Here is a 16,998-nt window from a genome sequence, read left to right on the forward strand (position 1 = left end):
CCCAGTCAAATTATTTTCTGCCTTTCTTAGCTTCAGTTTATATTTATACATTTTCACTATTTGCAGGGATTTGACATGGTTATGTGTAGTTAAGAACTCACTAGAGGTGTTCCTAATGTTTAAGTAGCCAAGTGGCTCATTTCTTAGTTACTTTACAAATTATTCTCCTAGATATTAAGACTTAACCGCAGGCTTACTTGTTTTCCTTTCTCATGAAAGCAGGTGGAAAAGACATGAAAAGAAACGAGAAGCAAGAGGGAGTTTAGGGATTTTATATAGGCAGATAAGAAAATATAGCCGGCTCAAGGTTGAAAGGGGTAAGACAATATTATAAAATAAGTAAATAGCAACTGTTTGGCATTTGTAGAGATTATACCCAGGTGACACTACTGAGTGACATTCATACAACACTCATATTGAAAAAGTTCCTATTTTCTGTTACTGTTATATATAGAATTATTGATAAGTTCTGTTTGCCCTGAAATAGAGATGTTGGAAAAGATACTATTATAAATAATAGCCATCACTTATGGAGCACAAAAAGGGGCTATACAAAAATTACGTTTAATCTTTACACCAACCAAATGATAATTGCTCTTATCCTCATTTTACGTATGTGAGGAAATAGAGGAACAGAATTAATACTAAGATATTAAACGGTAAAACCAGAATTTAAGCCAGCCTGGCACCAAAGCTATGTTCTGAACCACTGTTACTGTCCTGTTGAGGAGAAATGAGTACCACCAATTCATTCACCTTAAGTTCTTCCAAGAATTACAGATTGGTGATAGTTGTAGTTTATTCTGAAATTGCTGGATTTCAAAGTAGCCTCACACCGTTTCTATTTAAATCAGTCGGTTCAGTTGCTCACTCGTGTCCAACTCTTTGTGACCCCATGGACTGCAGCACGACAGGCTTCCCTGTCCATCACCAACTCCCAGACCTTGATCCAAACTCATGTCTATTGAGTCGGTAACACCATCCAATCATCTCTTCCTCTATTGTCCCTTTCTCCTCCTGTCTTCAATCTTTCCTAGCATCCAGATCTTTTCTAATGAGTCAGTTCTTCACATCATGTACCCAAAGGCCAAAGTATTGGAGCATCAGCTTCAGCATCAGTCCTTCCAATGAATATTCAGGACTGATTTCCTTTAGGATGGACTGGCTTGATCTCCTTGCAGTCCAAGGAATTCTCAAGAGTCTTCTCCAACACTGCAGTACAAGAGCATCAGTTCTTGGGTGCTGAGCTTTCTTTATGGTCCAACTATCACATGCATTCATGACTACTGAAAAAACCATAACTTTGACTATACAGAGCTTTGTTGGCAAAGTGATATCTCTGCTTTTGAATATGCTGTCTAGGTTGGTCATAACTTTTCTTCCAAGTGGCAAGCATCTTTTAATCTCATGACTGCAATCACCATCTGCAGTGATTCTGGAGCCCTAGAAAATAAAGGCTGTCACTGTTTGCATTGTTTCCCCATCTATTTGCCATGAAGTGATGGGCCAGATGCCTAATCTTCATTTTTTGAATGTTGAGCTTTAAGCAAACTTTTTCACTCTCATCTTTCACTTTCATCAAGAGGCTCTTTAGTTCCTCTTCACTTTCTGCCATAAGGGTGGTATCATGTGCATATCTGAGGTGATTGGTATTTCTCCCGGCAGTCTTGATTCCAGCTCGTGCTTCACCCATCGCAGCATTTCACCTAATGTACTCTGCATCTAAGTTATGTAAGTAGGGTAACAATATACAGCCTTGATGTATCCTTTCCCAGTGTGGATACAGTCCATTGTTCCATGTCCAGTTTCAACTGTTGCTTCCTGACCTGCATATAGATTTCTTAGGAGGCAGGTAAGGTGGTCTGGTATTCCTATCTCTTGTAGGATTTTCCACAGTTTGTTGTGATTTACACAGTCAAAGGCTTTAGTTAGTCAATGAAGCGGAAGTAGATGTTTTTCTGGAATTCTCTTGCTTTTTTTTATGATCCAGTGGACGTTGGCAATTTGATCTCTGGTTCCTCTGCCTTTTCTAAATCCAGCTTGAACATTGGGAAGTTCACGGTTCACATACTGTTGAAGCCTAGGTTGGAGAATTTTGAGAATTACTTCGCTAACACGCAAGATGAGTATAATTGTGTGGTAGTTTGAACATTTTTGGCATTGCCTTTCTTTGGGATTAGAATGAAAACTGACCTTTTCCAGTCCTGTGGCCACTGCTGAGTTTTCCAAATTTGCTGGCATATTGAGTGTAGCACTTTCACAGCATCATCTTTTAGGATTTGAAATAGCTCAACTTGAATTCCATCACCTCCACTAACTTTGTTTGTAGCGATGCTTCCTGAGGCCTACTTGACTTTGCACTCCAAGATGTCTGGCTCTAGGTGAGTGATCACACCATCGTGGTTATCTGGGTCATTAAGATCTTTTTTGTATAGTTCTTCTGTGTGTCCTTGCCACCTCTTCTAAATATTTTCTGCTTCTCTTAGGTCCATACCATTTCTGTCCTTTATTGTGAAATGTTCCCTTGGTATCTCTGATTTTCTTGAAGAGATCTCTAGTCTTTCCCATCCTATTGTTTTCCTCTATTTCCTGGCATTGATCACTTAGGAGGGGTTTCTTACCTCTTCTTGCTATTCTTTGGAAGTCTGCATTCAGATGAATATATCTTTCCTTTTATCTTTTGCCTTTCACTTCTCTTCTTTTCTCACCTATTTGTAAGGCCTCCTCAGACAACCATTTTGCCTTTTTCTATTTCTTTTTCTTGGGGATGATCTTGACCACTGCCTCCTGGACAATATCACAAACCTCCCTCCATAGTTTTTCAGGCACTCTGTCTATCAGATCTAATCCCTTGAATCTATTTCTCACTTCCACTGTATAATCATAAGGGATTTGATTTAGGTCATACCTGAATGGCTTAGTGGTTTTCCTTACTTTCTTCAATTTAAGTCTGAATTTGTCAATAAGGAGTACATGATCTGAACCACAGTCAGCTCCTGATCTTGTTTTTGCTGACTGGATAGAGTGTCTCCATCTTCGGCTGCAAAGAATATAATCAGTCTGATTTTGGTATTGACCATCTGGTGATATCCATGTGTAGAGTCTTCTCTTGTGTTGTTGAAAGAGGGTGTTTGCTATGACCAGTGCATTCTCTTGGCAAAACTGTTAGCTTTTGCCTTGCTTCATTTTGTACTCCAAGGCCAAACTGGCTGTTACTCAGGTTTTCTTGACTCCCTACTTTTGCATTCCATTCCCCTATGCTGAAAAGGACATCTTTTTTCATGTCAGTTCTATAATGTCTTGTAGGTCATCAAAGAACTGTTCAACTTCAGCTTCTTCGACATTAGTGGTTGGGGCATAGACTTGGATTACTGTGATATTGAATGGTTTGCCTTGAAGTGAACAGAGGCCATTCTGTTGTTTTTGAAATTGTTCCCAAGAATGGCATTTTGGAGTCTTTTCTTAACTACGAGGGCTACTCCATTTCTAAGGGATTTTTGCCCATAGTAGTAGATATAATGGTCATCTGAGTTAAATTCACCCATTCCAGTCCATTTTAGTTCACTCATTCCTAAAATGTCAGTGTTCACTCTTGCCATCTCCTGTTTGACCACTTCCAATTTACCTTTAAATAGTTCCCACCAAAACTCTGAGACTGTACTGGTTGGCGTGTTGTGAACAGCCCAGCCACCTGTCTCACCCTGGTTGGCCAGTCACGGGGACCCGTGCTCACCCACTGACCACGTTCTCTCTCCCTCTGCACACCGCAGAGTCCATTTGGTCATGGAACTTCCCAGCAGTTCAAATAGTAAACTCAACTGAAATCTCTTGTCATGACAGTCCTGTTTTAATAGTTAGGAATACCCAAACCCAAATGAACTTGTTCTAGTCCTCTTTGAACCCATATGAGTCTCATTAAACTTTTTTTTTTTCAAGATTATTTTCTTACTACAGAAAGGAATATAAATCATGCTGGACCGCCAAGAGTTTTGTCTTTTATCACAACCTATAAGCTTGGCCTCAACCAGCTCTTACAAAAGAGAGAGAGAAACATCTTCCCAGATTAACAACCCTGTAGATACATGGTAATTGTAGATTTTGAAATTCCACTAACCTTTCATGACATTCATCCCCACTGAATGGTTACACAACTGATCAGTATTAGCAGAGTTTCTGAACCAGTATTTTGCTCTCAGGCAGTTTCAGGGATAAGAGAATTTGTGATGCTAAGAAACTTAGGAAAGGGATTGAAACTTTCAAATGAAGTTCCTAAGGGTAAAACAGACACACCAGTATCCCTCCAAAAGCATAGCCTTTACCCCCCTCCCACCCCACAGTGAAAGATGATGATGGTGAATCTGTCTTTAGAAAATAGAAATAAATTCTCTAATGCCATTGGCATCTTAGACCTTATGGAGAGCAACACATTGTAGAGGAAGCACAGTGCATTAAACAAACCAACCCAGAAAGGTGTAGAGGAATACCTTGTTTTGTTGCACTTTGCTTTTTTGTGTCTTTCACAAGTGAAAGCTTATGCAGCCCTGCATTGAGCAAGTCTGCCGGCACCACTTGCCAACAGCATTTGCTCACTTCCTGTCTCCGTGTCACATTTTGGTAATTCCTGAAATATTTCAAACGTTTTCAATGTTATTTGTTATGGTGACCCGTGATCACCATCTTTGATGTTACTGACTTCCTGAAGGCTCAGATAATAGCATTTGTTGCAAGAAACTTTTTTTTTAATTAAAGCATGTACATTTTTTAAGACAATGCTATTGTATGCTTAATAGACTATGGTATAGTATAAACATAACTTTCATATGCAATGGGAACCAAAAACATGTACGTGACGTGCTTAATTGCAGTATGTGCTTTATTGCAATGGTCCAGAACTGAACCTCAGTGGCTCCAAAATAAGCCCAGGATCTTATTAATGCTGTATGGACTTTCCATGCCTTCTCACATGTTACTTGCCATTATGCCATCGAAAACCTTCAGCCTTCAGTTCCATCTGTGATTAATGGGGTAGTAATTGTTGTGTTGGTGTATTTAGAATGTCTCTCCTTCCTGTCCCAGTTATTTCCATTCCAAAGGTCTCTGGGCTTCTCCCCTTCTGTAAAGGGGGAGAGACGCGCATGTGCTTGTCTGTGTGAGCTCACACGAGAGTGCACTTTCCTTTCTAAATGCGTTGCTTTAAAGAAGAAAGAGAACACCTCTTATGCATCAGTCTTCAGGATTATTTTTATTTCCAGGTATCTGCAGAGATGCTGGGAAAGCTTGTTTGAAGATATTTTTGTTGTCGATTTAATCTGTCCGGAGTCATGTATGACAGGAAAATGTCAATGAGCAGCCCCCACCTTCTAGTAGCGCCAGGTCCTGGCTAATCTTCTCCATTCCATCTTCATCAAGGATGCTCTGAATTACTGTGGGGTTTTAGTGAAAGAATTTAGGATAAAGAGTAAAAGTGACAGAATTTAGATTGTTCTTCATGCTTTGAGTGAAATTCTTAGACTCTTAAGTGATAACTATTTTTTAGGCTTTTTACTCCCCTTATAAAGTCATCTAAGAGCAACATATTGCTTTTTTTACAGTAGGAAATTAAAATTTTTTTATCCTCATTCTTTAAAATGTAGAGCGTCATTTAAAATCTAAACATACTTCACCTGGTTCCAAAAGTTAGAATGTTCCAGTATTTTTAGTAGATGACATGCAGAGTACAGAAGAGGTGTGGATATCAAGGATTTCTAAAGTACAGTGTGTGCATGTTAGCAAGTTCCCCACCTCATTCTCAGCACACTTTCTGTGAAAGGTAAAATGATTCTTTTAGTCTGTCACCTACATCATAGTTCTTCTTTCCTTTTACTGGAGCTCTGTCCTAGCTCAGGCTTACAAATGAAATGACATATGAGTTGGCACAGCCAACATCCACGGCCTAGGTAGATGCGCTAAGTGACAGGTAGAAAGTGCTATGTAATTACTCTGATTATAGTCACTTTCAAATAAGCACAAATCCTTCTGCCAAGGCAGCAATTTCGTGTCCTCCAATCTCCACCTCTTTGGCCTGTATTTTGTAATCCTATCATCACTTTATTGTTATTTTTTGCTTAAACATAGAACAATCTGTATACCTTTTCAACAATAATGAAGAAAAAGACAAAATAGCTAGTAGCCAGGAAAAATAAGAATCATACTCTTATTCTTCCTGGAAACTGAGACTTAGATTAAATTTGAACCATTTAGATCTATGAACCAATCCCTTTCCTCCTTTCCCACTCAAGTTTGAAGACCCACTTCCATGGATAAAAGAAGAGAAATAATGGTCTCCCCTTAATGACAGTGCAGGGAAGGGAAGGAGAACTCTGAGGCCATATGTGAAGTGGTGATCACAGTAGCACCCACTCATTGGCTTGGTGTGATGATTAAATGAGAAGAGTGCCTGAAACAGTGTATGTGTGCCCTAGATATCACTGAGACCGGTCAGGAAGCTTGCTCTGAATATTGAGGCAAAAAGCTGGAACCTAGCAGTGTGTATCGTAAACGGTGTTTACAATGTCTTAAGTAATTTGAGAAATGCTTCCTTGGAGAAGTATTTCCAATATGTCTACACATATTAAACTTTGATCGTGTTAAAACACTAATCCTTGCCACTTTGTCAAAATTACCATGAGGCCATCTGATACAATTTGTATCATAGGGCAAAAGGGCACACCAAGAAGCTGAAGTTCAGAAACCTTGTAAGCCTTTGGGCAAACACGGTTGTAACTTCTAGCTTCACACACAGGGTTCTGGGCAGACACATGTATGTGTTCTTGGGGACAAGAACATCCCAAGGTTCAACCTCATTCTGCATCAGTAGTTAAGATTCCTGCAATCGCTTACTTAGTTTTGTTGTTACCAGTTTCCCAAGTAGTACTTTAGGCCTGATATCTACCCAGGATCTGCCAATATCACAGAACAGCTGTGTAAGTTATTTTCCTCAACAACAAACGGACATACAGTGCATCCAGGTACACTTATAACTTGCTGGAAACTGCAGAAAAGAACTGGAAAGGACCCAGTTCCCTTTTTCCAATTCTGGAATTAATGCATGCAACTATGCATGTGAGGCACCAGTGATTCAGTGAACACGAAAGAGGCTCATAAACTAAAATCACAAGGAGATAAGTACTTACGAAGCACCTTAGGATAAACATTTATGCTCAGTAATTTCATGAAGGAGGTCGTTGTCATCCTCACAGTTATACAGAGCAGGTGTCTAAGGCCCACATCACTTAAGTAACTTGCCCAAAGTTACACAGGCTGGCTCTACAGAAGAACTGGGATTCGAGCTCAGATTCATCTGACTCCAGTATGCACACCAATTCTGGTCCCTTATACCATGTCGCCTGTTCATTTTAACTTTGAAAAAATGCAAAAGGAGGATACATCTTCTGTGGAATTATACCTAAAGAGGAAACAAAGGGTAGAACCAAATAAAACCAATTTAAAGGTGAAAAACCATTCCATGGGAATTTGCCAGTCACAGGTACCAGCTCGGTAGCTGCAGATATTGAAGCCTGAACCCCGCATGCATTGAGCTCAACAAGTTCTTCGTGAGCAGCCGTTAATCTGCCTGGGCAGGGGCGGTTGGGAGGGTTACAGAGTCTTTGAGTCAGTTGAATATTGTCAACTCTTCTTTCCCTGAAGAATCCGAGGCAGTTGTTGAAACCAAAATGGAGAACAAACCCGCCTCCTCAGAATTGCAGAAGATACAAGAGAAACAGAAGCTGGTCAAAGAGCCGGGCTCCGGAGTGCCGGCTGTTCTCATTACAACCCTTCTGGTTATTCCTGTGGTTGTCCTGCTGGCCATTGCCTTATTTATTCGGTGGAAAAAATCAAGGGCCTTTGGAGGCAAGTAAAACGAGCCCCTTGAATTTGGAACCTCCCTGCGAAAGAGTGTTTGACCTGATTATCAAAGTTTGGTTGTGACCTTTTTTTCAGTGTGTTTTTTTTTTAAGTGTTCTATACCTCTTTCAGTGTGATTGTCTGTGTTCCAAATATTGTCTATAGTTAGTATCAAAGTGGAAAAATGTACCCGGAGCTTCAGAATTTGGATAGATAAAAGCCCAACCCCCTATTACGGCTTTTTAGCATTGGTGTAAAGCCCTTAGATGTCTCCATATGAAACTGTGTAGATGAGTAGAGTCTGTATAAATTAGCTGAAGCGTCAGGAAGGAGGAGATCCCTGCTGTTAGAAACAGGCCCAGTCCTCAAAACGCCTGGGTCAGTCTTTTAGAAGTTGTCTGTTTTTCCCTAGTCGTGGGTCTAGCCCCTAGCTCTGTGACCTTGGGCAAGTTACTTAACCTCTCTAAGCCAGAGGTTTTTCATCTGTAAAGTGGGGCTACAATACTCACAAGGCTGTGTAGGGATTAAATGAAATAATGTACATACAGCATTTATCACAGAACCTGGCACCTATAAGTGCTCAATTAATAACACCAGTGATTATAAGGAATAATCATTAGTAATAAACTAATAAAAAGTCATAAAAGATACTTGTCTTAAACCTCACCTCTCCCAGGAAACCAGTTATTTCCACAGAAAACCATTTGACAGTTTTAAAAGAGTGGAGTGAAGGAGGGGAGAGTCCAATACTGGTGTCAGTGTTTTGTTGAATCATCATCATAGTATCAGACTGAGTAGCTGAGTTCCCTTCAAGGTATCCACATAAGTAAATAATCCAACTCGTGATTCTCACCTCTCAGAAACAGTCCCTTGGCGGGGTCCCCAGGTCCTGAGGCAGGAGGCTACAGCTGCATCTGGGAAGGTATTAATGGACCAGAATGGTGGACAGCATTCGATCAAGAAACAGCATCTGATCCAATTTCAGGCCAAGGCGACTGGCAGGGATTCAGTGCCCACGGCAAAGCCCTGACACAGAAAAGGACACAGAAAACAAAACCAAAGGATTTGAATTTATAATTTTTGAAAGGGAGTTTTTCTAGGACTTCTTGCTTGTCACCTGCAGTCAATAAAGCTCTTCAAAAATACAGCTAACTCTTCCCACCAAGGGCTGAGCAGAGGCAAATATAAGTAGATATAGTCGTTGTCTTCATGGAATTAGATGGAAGCTTCAAAAGAGCAAGAATCTTGTGTGTTTGCTTGTTTCCTGATATATCTCCAGCACAAATAACGGTTCCTGGCCCTGAGGATTTGATAAATAGTCACTGGGAAAAGGATGGAATAAATAAATGGAGCTCACAGAATAGATAAGACATAAAAAAGAAATGACATATAAAGGTATTAATAGAGGATGGTACATACAGTGATAAATATGTGGAGTATCAGAAATACATGAGGCCGGGGGCAGGGTATAGCACGAATATTGCTAATCAGTCCACTTAAAGGAGGAGTGGCTGGGGTGTCAAGAAGGTTTGGTATCTACCTCTTTGCTGTCAGCACATGTGCGTGGTGCTGCTACCAGAATATTGTTCACAGGAGTATGTTGGGAAGACTGAGGGACCCAGGTCGAACCATATGAAATTGCCATTCATGTTCAGTCATGTTTTAAAAATTACAGCTTTATATGGCTCAGTTGAATACATTTAATTCTGTTTTAATCCTAAAAGTATACCAGCCTCTCACCTTTTTTCCATTCATGTTCAATCATGTTTTATTTAAGAAATTACAGCCTTATATGGTTTAGTCTAATACATTTAATTCTAAAAGTATACCAACCTCTCACCTCTTTTCAACATTTGTTCCTGATAGATCTTATCCAGTCTATGAGGGTTTTAATAACCCTCGTGAAAGGCCTTCCACTTACTCAGCACACCCATATAGCTTGTCAGCGTCACATCAGACACTGTGCTGGGCACACAGGATGCAAAACTGAGGACCAGCCCGCATCCTTGTGCAGTCTGCAGTCTTCATTTGTCGGCTTGCTAACCGTCTTATCAACTTCTCCTTCCCTCCTTGCTTGTTTCTCTCCCCACCTCCCCTTCTGCCTTGGCTCTGTGCTCCACCACGCTGCCCCCACTCCTGTTAGAGGCTTCGGGGGAGGACCCTGAGCCTTATTTTCCTGACCATAGTCCGGAAGGGAGCGTTGGAAGCAGGGCAGAGAGCGCAGTGAGACACGCAGCACTCGGAGAAACCAAGTCCTTCTGGAGTTCAGCCTCCGCCTAAGGAGAGAAAGTCAGTTTTTCATGGAACAAGAATTTGGGTCACCATGTATGGCTGCAGATACTCAGGGTTTCAGAAGTTTTTTGCCTTCAGTCTTATGTAAAAAGCAAATGCTGTACATTTGGATCCAAAGCTTCCTTAATCAGGACATGTACTGTTGTTAATAGAAAGCCTAAAACCTCAGACCAATATTCCTAAATAGTAGTAACCAAAGCTTCCAAGGTTTTACAAATTATGGGTAATTTTTAAGTTTGTCATAATAAAGGTAACTAATATTTACCGAGCATTTCCTGTGTATATACCAAACACTGCTTGTAAACATGTCACATGCTTACGGAGAGGTAGGGATTGTCATTGGTCCTGTCTTTTCTTCAGAAGAGAAAACTGAGGCTCAGAGAAGTAATTTGAGATTGCACAGCCTATGAGAGACCTAGGTAAACTGAGGCTCAGAGAAGTGATTTGAGATTGCACAGCCTATAAGAGACCTAGGTAAACTGAGGCTCAGAGAAGTGATTTGAGATTGCACAGCCTATGAGAGACCTAGGTAAACTGAGGCTCAGAGAAGTGATTTGAGATTGCACAGCCTATGAGAGACCTAGGTAAACTGAGGCTCAGAGAAGTGATTTGAGATTGCACAGCCTATGAGAGACCTAGGTAGGAGTCAAACCCAGCTCTGGCCCTGGTATGCATGACAGTGATACGCTGCCTTTTGCCCCCTTAGAATTCTAAGAATACATACAGACAGGAGCCAGACCTTGTTATTAATCATTTAGGAATTAATTCCTTATTTTGTGTTGAAAGCTGGGCCCATGGATTGAGGAGGGTGATTGGGACTTATTTTGAAATATGCCCTCTTTCTCTAGCAGATTCTGAACGTAAACTTGAGGCCAGTTCGGGAAGAGTTCTGGGAAGACTTAGAGGTATGCGTGTGACCTTTTAGAATCCTTCCCATTTGATTCACAGTCAATAAGATCATGTCTTTTAAAAAGCAAGGAGATACTTTGTATTTTCTCTCTGGAAATTAGGCTCCTCGTGTGTAACACAGCATCCCGCGCAAATGCCAAATGCAAACCATGCACCAACCAAAAGTGTGTGACTAAGGCAGCAGGTTCCCCAGCTTCGTTTTCGCACCTTGCCATTCTGTGTCATCGACTTCTCCCTGCCTTTTTTATGTCCCCCCATTTGTCTTCAGCGAATTTTCTGTCACTCCTGTCGGTGTGTCAGTGTGTGTGGTAGTGAGGATGACCTTTTCATAAAGTCATCGTAATGAAGAGCTGCTCAAGGGGACAGCCATTCCCGAGAGCCTGGAAAAAGCAGGAGCTGAAATAATCCTGCAGAAATACACAATCCTGGGGAGCTTTGGGGTGTTTTGTTTGTTTGTTTTTTCCTTATTTATTTTAATGAACCTGTGGAGTCTATCTTTCTGACTCTGACGGATCAGTGTCTCTATGTCATTTTTCCCCCCTCTCTAATACCTGCCCTTTCCCATCCCCAGAAGAATTTATAACGAAACTGAAAATCATTTGTGCAGACCTTACCTCAATCCTCTGTCCCTGTTCGCTTTCTCCAGGAAAGGGAGGCGGAGGCCTAAACCTGGGCAACTTCTTCGCCAGTCGGAAGGGCTACAGCCGGAAGGGGTTCGACCGCCTCAGCACGGAAGGAAGCGACCAGGAGAAAGATGAGGACGCAAGCGAGTCCGAAGAAGAGTACTCGGCCCCGCCGCCCGCCCCCACCCCTTCCTCCTGAGAAACGGGGTTTTCTTTTAGGCTGACGAGATTTACCAAGGATGCCAGGTTCCTTTCCCCTTGAGCACGTTGAGCGTTTTGCGTATTTAATTGTAAACTGTACCCGTCTGTGTGGGACCGTACACCTTTTATTTACTTCCTTTGGGATTAGTTGGCTTCTGTTTCTAGTTGAGGAGTTTCCTGAAAGTTCATTCACCGTGCCATTGTCTTTATATGAACATAGGATAGAGAAGCGATCCTCTTCTTCCATCACACTAGTCGTTTAGGGATGGAAGGTTTGCTCATCTGCATTTTTGAGGCTTTTCTGTAGTTTGTAAATAACTCCGTCCTCTGCTTGAACACAGTATCCTCCCAATAGCACTCCCATTGCCAGTGTCTTTCTTTGGTGCCTTTCCTGCTCAGCATTCTCAGCCTGCGGCAGTGAAGAGAGACTTTGTGCTACGTGACCACAAAGCTGCTAAATCTCCTATTTTTTTAAAATCACTAACATTATATTGCAACAAGGGAAAGAAAAAAGTCTCTATTTAAATTGTTTTTTTTTTTAATTTCCTTCCTCAGTTGGTGTGTTTTGGGGATGTCTTATTTTTAGATGGTTACACTGTTAGATCACTATTTTCAGAATCTGAATGTAATTTGTGTAATAAAGTGTTTTCAGAGCATTAGCTGTCAGAGTGTATTTTGCAGTTTTTGCATATTTGCAGGGCTTGTATACAACTTTTGTAATAATTACACAAACCTAAGCTATAGTGAAACCTGTGAAACCTTTTCAATGTTTCAAAAGAAGTGCATTGTATTAAAATTAAGAAACCATTTTATTATGTAGCACATATAAATTAAAAACCAGCCCGAGTTTACATATATGTGAAAACCAGGCTTTCTCTAAAAATCCAAAGAGGATTTTTGCTTGTATAACAATCAGAAGGTAAATAATAAAAGGTGATTGTAGCTAAGAGGAAACCTGTGTCTCAAATTACATATACAAATTAATCCATCAGTGTAGGTTACTACTAATGGTTTTTGTTTTTAAAGAATAATTTTACTCCAAATATCCATGTATTTTATAGGAATATTCCATCTTACAGTGACTACAAATTACTTTTAAAACATATTTTTCATAATCTGTCAGTTCAGTTTAGTAAGGACCTGATAGCTTTTCTTTTTATAATAATCAGACTCTAGAACCTTTTCTTCAGAATGCCTACTTGCAATTCAGACATCTCAGTAGTGGCATATTAGAGATTAAAACAATATAGACTAACTTGCAAAAAAAAAATGGAAATGTCTTCTAGCTAAGTTATTTAAAATATCTAACAACCTAGATTCTTTTCCCTCATAATTGACACACACTTGATCTAACTGGAAGATTTCTTTCCTTGTCGAGTGAAACCACATTTTTGCTCCCTCTGACCTCTCTTTTATGCCCCTTTCACCACATTAGTGAATGTAGACTCACAACAGCACTGTCCTGACATATTGGGTAGCCAAGATGTTCCTAACGTTTCTTCCATAAGCTCTCATTAATAGACCCAACAAACGTATCGGCCAATCCAGTTTGGGTGCCTGTTCTCTATATCTTACATATTTGTATTTCAACATCAGTGTTAGTACAGTGCCCAAGAGGCGTAAGTTGACTTTGATGCTGTTCAAGTTTTCTTACATTGAGGAAATTAGTTGACTTGCACGAAAGCCATCTTTTCTGGTGCACTATTTGATCATCAGCTCTGTTAACTACATATCTTTTAATGTTATGTATGCCCAGTTTTGTTCCTGAACAGCTTTACAGTGGCTCATGGATGGGAAAAAAAAAATAGATCAAAATGATAAGTTATATGAAAGCAGGAAAGAAAAAAGGGAAAACAAAGATAAAAATGGAAAAATTTATACAAGAATAATTCTTATAGTTCATTAGAAGAATTTGGCTCTAAACTTTCTAGCAGCTCATTAAATAAAACTGGATTAGTTACATGATTCATGAGCCAATTAAACTTTTAGAGTTGCTAATAATAAGAGCAGAAAAATTTGTTCCCAAGTAGCTTCTGAAAGATAGCACCTTGTTGGGTAATTAAAAGTCTTCAACAATATCCATAGAGTAGACAAAAACATTTTTCAGGGCTCTTCTTACGTGCTGGTGCATGCTAAGTCTCTTCAGTCACATCTCACTCTTTGCGACCCTATGGACTGTAGCCCGCCAGGCTCCTCTGTCCATGGGATTCTCCAGGCAAAAATACTGGAGTGGGTTGCTGTGCCTTCCTCCATGGGATCTTCCCAACCCAGGGATCGAACACGCGTCTCTGTCTCCTGCATTGGTAGGCAAGTTCTTTGCCACTAGCACCACTTGGGAAGCCCAAAATGAAAGTGGTGCTGAACTGAGAGTCTTGCTTCCGGTAGAAAACCTGAGGATATCTTACAATTCTGTGCTGCACAGGGGACCGTGAACAGCCCAGCTGAGTGTATAGTCAGGACAGTCAAGATGGCCGTCCCCTTGCTCTCTGTGCGTCACCAGCTCGAGCACCTCACGGACCTCCCGACACCCTTGCCCCAGGCCCAGCGAATGCTAGTTCTAATCAAAGAGGCCGTGTTTCCCTGGTAACTGACTTTATTCCCTGCTATAATTGGCAACTGCCCCTTGCACCCAGAGCGAAGCCTGGCTGGCCGCCATGTTTTGTCTGACGTTTGCTGAGGTGTCGCTCCAGAACCTTCCTTGCTTCAGACATGTAAGCTCCCTCATCCATTAAACCTGTGGTCCCCAACATTTTTGGCATCAGGGACCAGTTTCGTGGAAGACAGTTTTTCCACAGACCGGGGGAGAGGTGGGACAGTGGTTTAGATTTCAACCTCTGCTCACGTCCTGCCATTTGGCTGGGTTCCTCACAGGCCACTGACCGATACCCGTCCTTGGCCGTGGTTAGGGGACCCCTGCATTGAGCCATTGACGTGTGCCTGGGCCCTTACATATGTCCCTTATTATAACACATGGCATTACATTGCTGAATATAAGCAAACAGCAGTATAAAAAGGAAAATTGAGAAAAGAGAAAACCTGCATGCCCATCCTGTCCTGGAACACCACACCTATTCTACCAACCTGGCTTAATTAGAGGGCAGACTAGGAATGAATGAACTCTGCTGACTTCAGGCACTCTCCACTGACTTTTGTCCTGAGCTGAACTTCAGTTATTGAGTTAGAGATTGCACTACCTGGGAAGTGCCTAAAGGAAGTGATTCCGTCACAGTAGAAGCACTGGGGAATTTAAGGAAAAATTGATTGAACGCTACCTCCAGAGATTCAGATTTGATTCGCTTACTATAGTATGTTGCTATGGGTCATATTTTTAAATTTCTCCAGGTAATTCTAATGTGCAGCCAGAATTGAAAACCACTGTCTTTAAGAATGACTGTTTTATTGATACTTTGCCAGTTGCTTCAAGTGGATAGCTATATTTTCATATAAATTATAGTTTGCAGATGTTTGGGAAAAGAAGATGAGGTCTGAGGTGTTTTGGTATGAGCATTAGTACTAAGATCTGAATGCCTCAATTGTTAAATGTTTTAAATTGGATAACTAGAATAGGCATAATGACTTATTAATAAGGTAAAGGGAAGCAACTGGGCTTGATCGTTTTTCTTTACAATAAATTATCCAGAGAATATTATTTGGGGGAGCTAAAAGAATAGCTTTGTCATTCATTGAGTTGGCCCTGAATGATCATATGCATAAAATCTTTCATTCTAAGCTTTCTTCTTAGTTTATTAACTCAGCATATTCTTTTTCAAAGTTCTCATACATCTTTAAAGTCTCACTCAGATGTTACATAAATAGTTAAGTAGCTGAAGGACAAAAGAAGCCACAGGCTTGGTATTTGAACTTATTCCCCAGACTGTCACCTACCTAGTAGCTCCAAATTAATTTAAGTCAAATTTGATGTAGCCTACATAGAGTACTTCTCACACATCAATGAATCTAAGAACCAACCAAGTACTTATTTTAAGAGGACTGACTGTTGGTCCCATTCCCAGACTTTTTGATTCACTCTATTAGGTGCAGCTTAGACAGCTGCATTTTTAAAAAGCATTCCTGGTGATTTGGATCCAGGTGTTCCATGGACTATATCCAAGAAATACAGTCCTCCAGAGAGTAGCTGAGCTGTAAAACAAAGTATTAGGTATACAAAACCATTTTCTCGAATAATGTGTTCTCTGTAGAATGATGGTTAGGCCCAGAAGTCATCCACCCCAGTCCCTCAAACCTAGACCACAGAAAGCTCAGTTGCAAATTATCTTCAGGGCCAGAACTTATCTACCGGAAGCTTCTTTCTGTCATTCCCTAACACTGATTGTCACTGCATGGGAAATAACTTAGATGCACAGAAAGGCTTCTAGGGGCCTTCTTAGAACCTTATTTAAAACAACATGAAGGATACAAATGATGTCTTCAGCAGGTTGCTATGCTAGACTTTGTGTATTTGGTTTTGTGTGGGTTTTTTGTTTTTTGTTTGCAGCAGTGAGGGACGTGGGAATAGGTGCAATCACATTTAAAGGAGGCAAGAATCAACCAAACACATTTGGTGTGTTTTTTTAACATCATGATTTAATTAAGGGAGCATATTCATTGTCGGAGAAGGCAATGGCACCCCACTCCAGTTCTCTTGCCTGGAAAATCCCATGGACGGAGGAGCCTGGTGAGCTGCAGTCCATGGGGTCGCTAAGAGTCGGGCATGACTGAGCGACTTCACTTTCGCTTTTCACTTTCATGCATTGGAGAAGGAAATGGCAACCCACTCTGGTATTCTTGTCTGGAGAATCCCAGGGACAGAGGAGCCTAGTAGGCTGCCATCTGTGGGGTCGCATGACTGCAGCAACTCAGCAGCAGCAGCAGCAGCAGCATATTCATTGTAGAGAATATATTGATGATGCTAAATATGATTCCTCAGTACAGCCTTAAAATGGTTGAAACACCAAAGCACAAAGATGTCAATTATATATCCAAACTGTTTTCCATGCTCCCAAACTGAGTACACACAGTACTGTCACAGGGGAGGGGTTTAGCAGTGAAGACCTGGCAGTGAAGTTGTACGGGTTGATATACCAAAGTT

At 40.9% G+C, this 16,998-nt stretch overlaps 1 protein-coding gene across 46 annotated transcripts in view; it reads left to right on the plus strand.

Moving 5' to 3' along the window:
• Positions 1–12,568, plus strand: part of PAM (peptidylglycine alpha-amidating monooxygenase) — a 323,041-nt gene extending 310,473 nt beyond the window's left edge. For 13 of the 46 annotated variants that reach the window (XM_069590195.1, XM_069590213.1, XM_069590215.1 and 10 more), the window contains 3 exons: positions 7,687–7,890; positions 11,028–11,081; positions 11,732–12,568. In XM_069590195.1, coding sequence (XP_069446296.1) covers positions 7,687–7,890; positions 11,028–11,081; positions 11,732–11,907 — 434 coding nt within the window. In that variant the 3' untranslated portion in view covers positions 11,908–12,568. Of the gene's footprint in view, positions 1–7,686; positions 7,891–11,024; positions 11,082–11,731 lie in introns of all 46 variants that reach the window. The other 33 variants (XM_069590225.1, XM_069590201.1, XM_069590222.1 and 30 more) reach the window with 5 other exon arrangements.
• Positions 12,569–16,998: the final 4,430 nt, after the last annotated feature.

This window comes from Ovis canadensis, chromosome 5 (assembly GCF_042477335.2).
Source record: "Ovis canadensis isolate MfBH-ARS-UI-01 breed Bighorn chromosome 5, ARS-UI_OviCan_v2, whole genome shotgun sequence".
In the NCBI taxonomy this organism is placed as follows: Eukaryota; Metazoa; Chordata; class Mammalia; order Artiodactyla; family Bovidae; genus Ovis; species Ovis canadensis.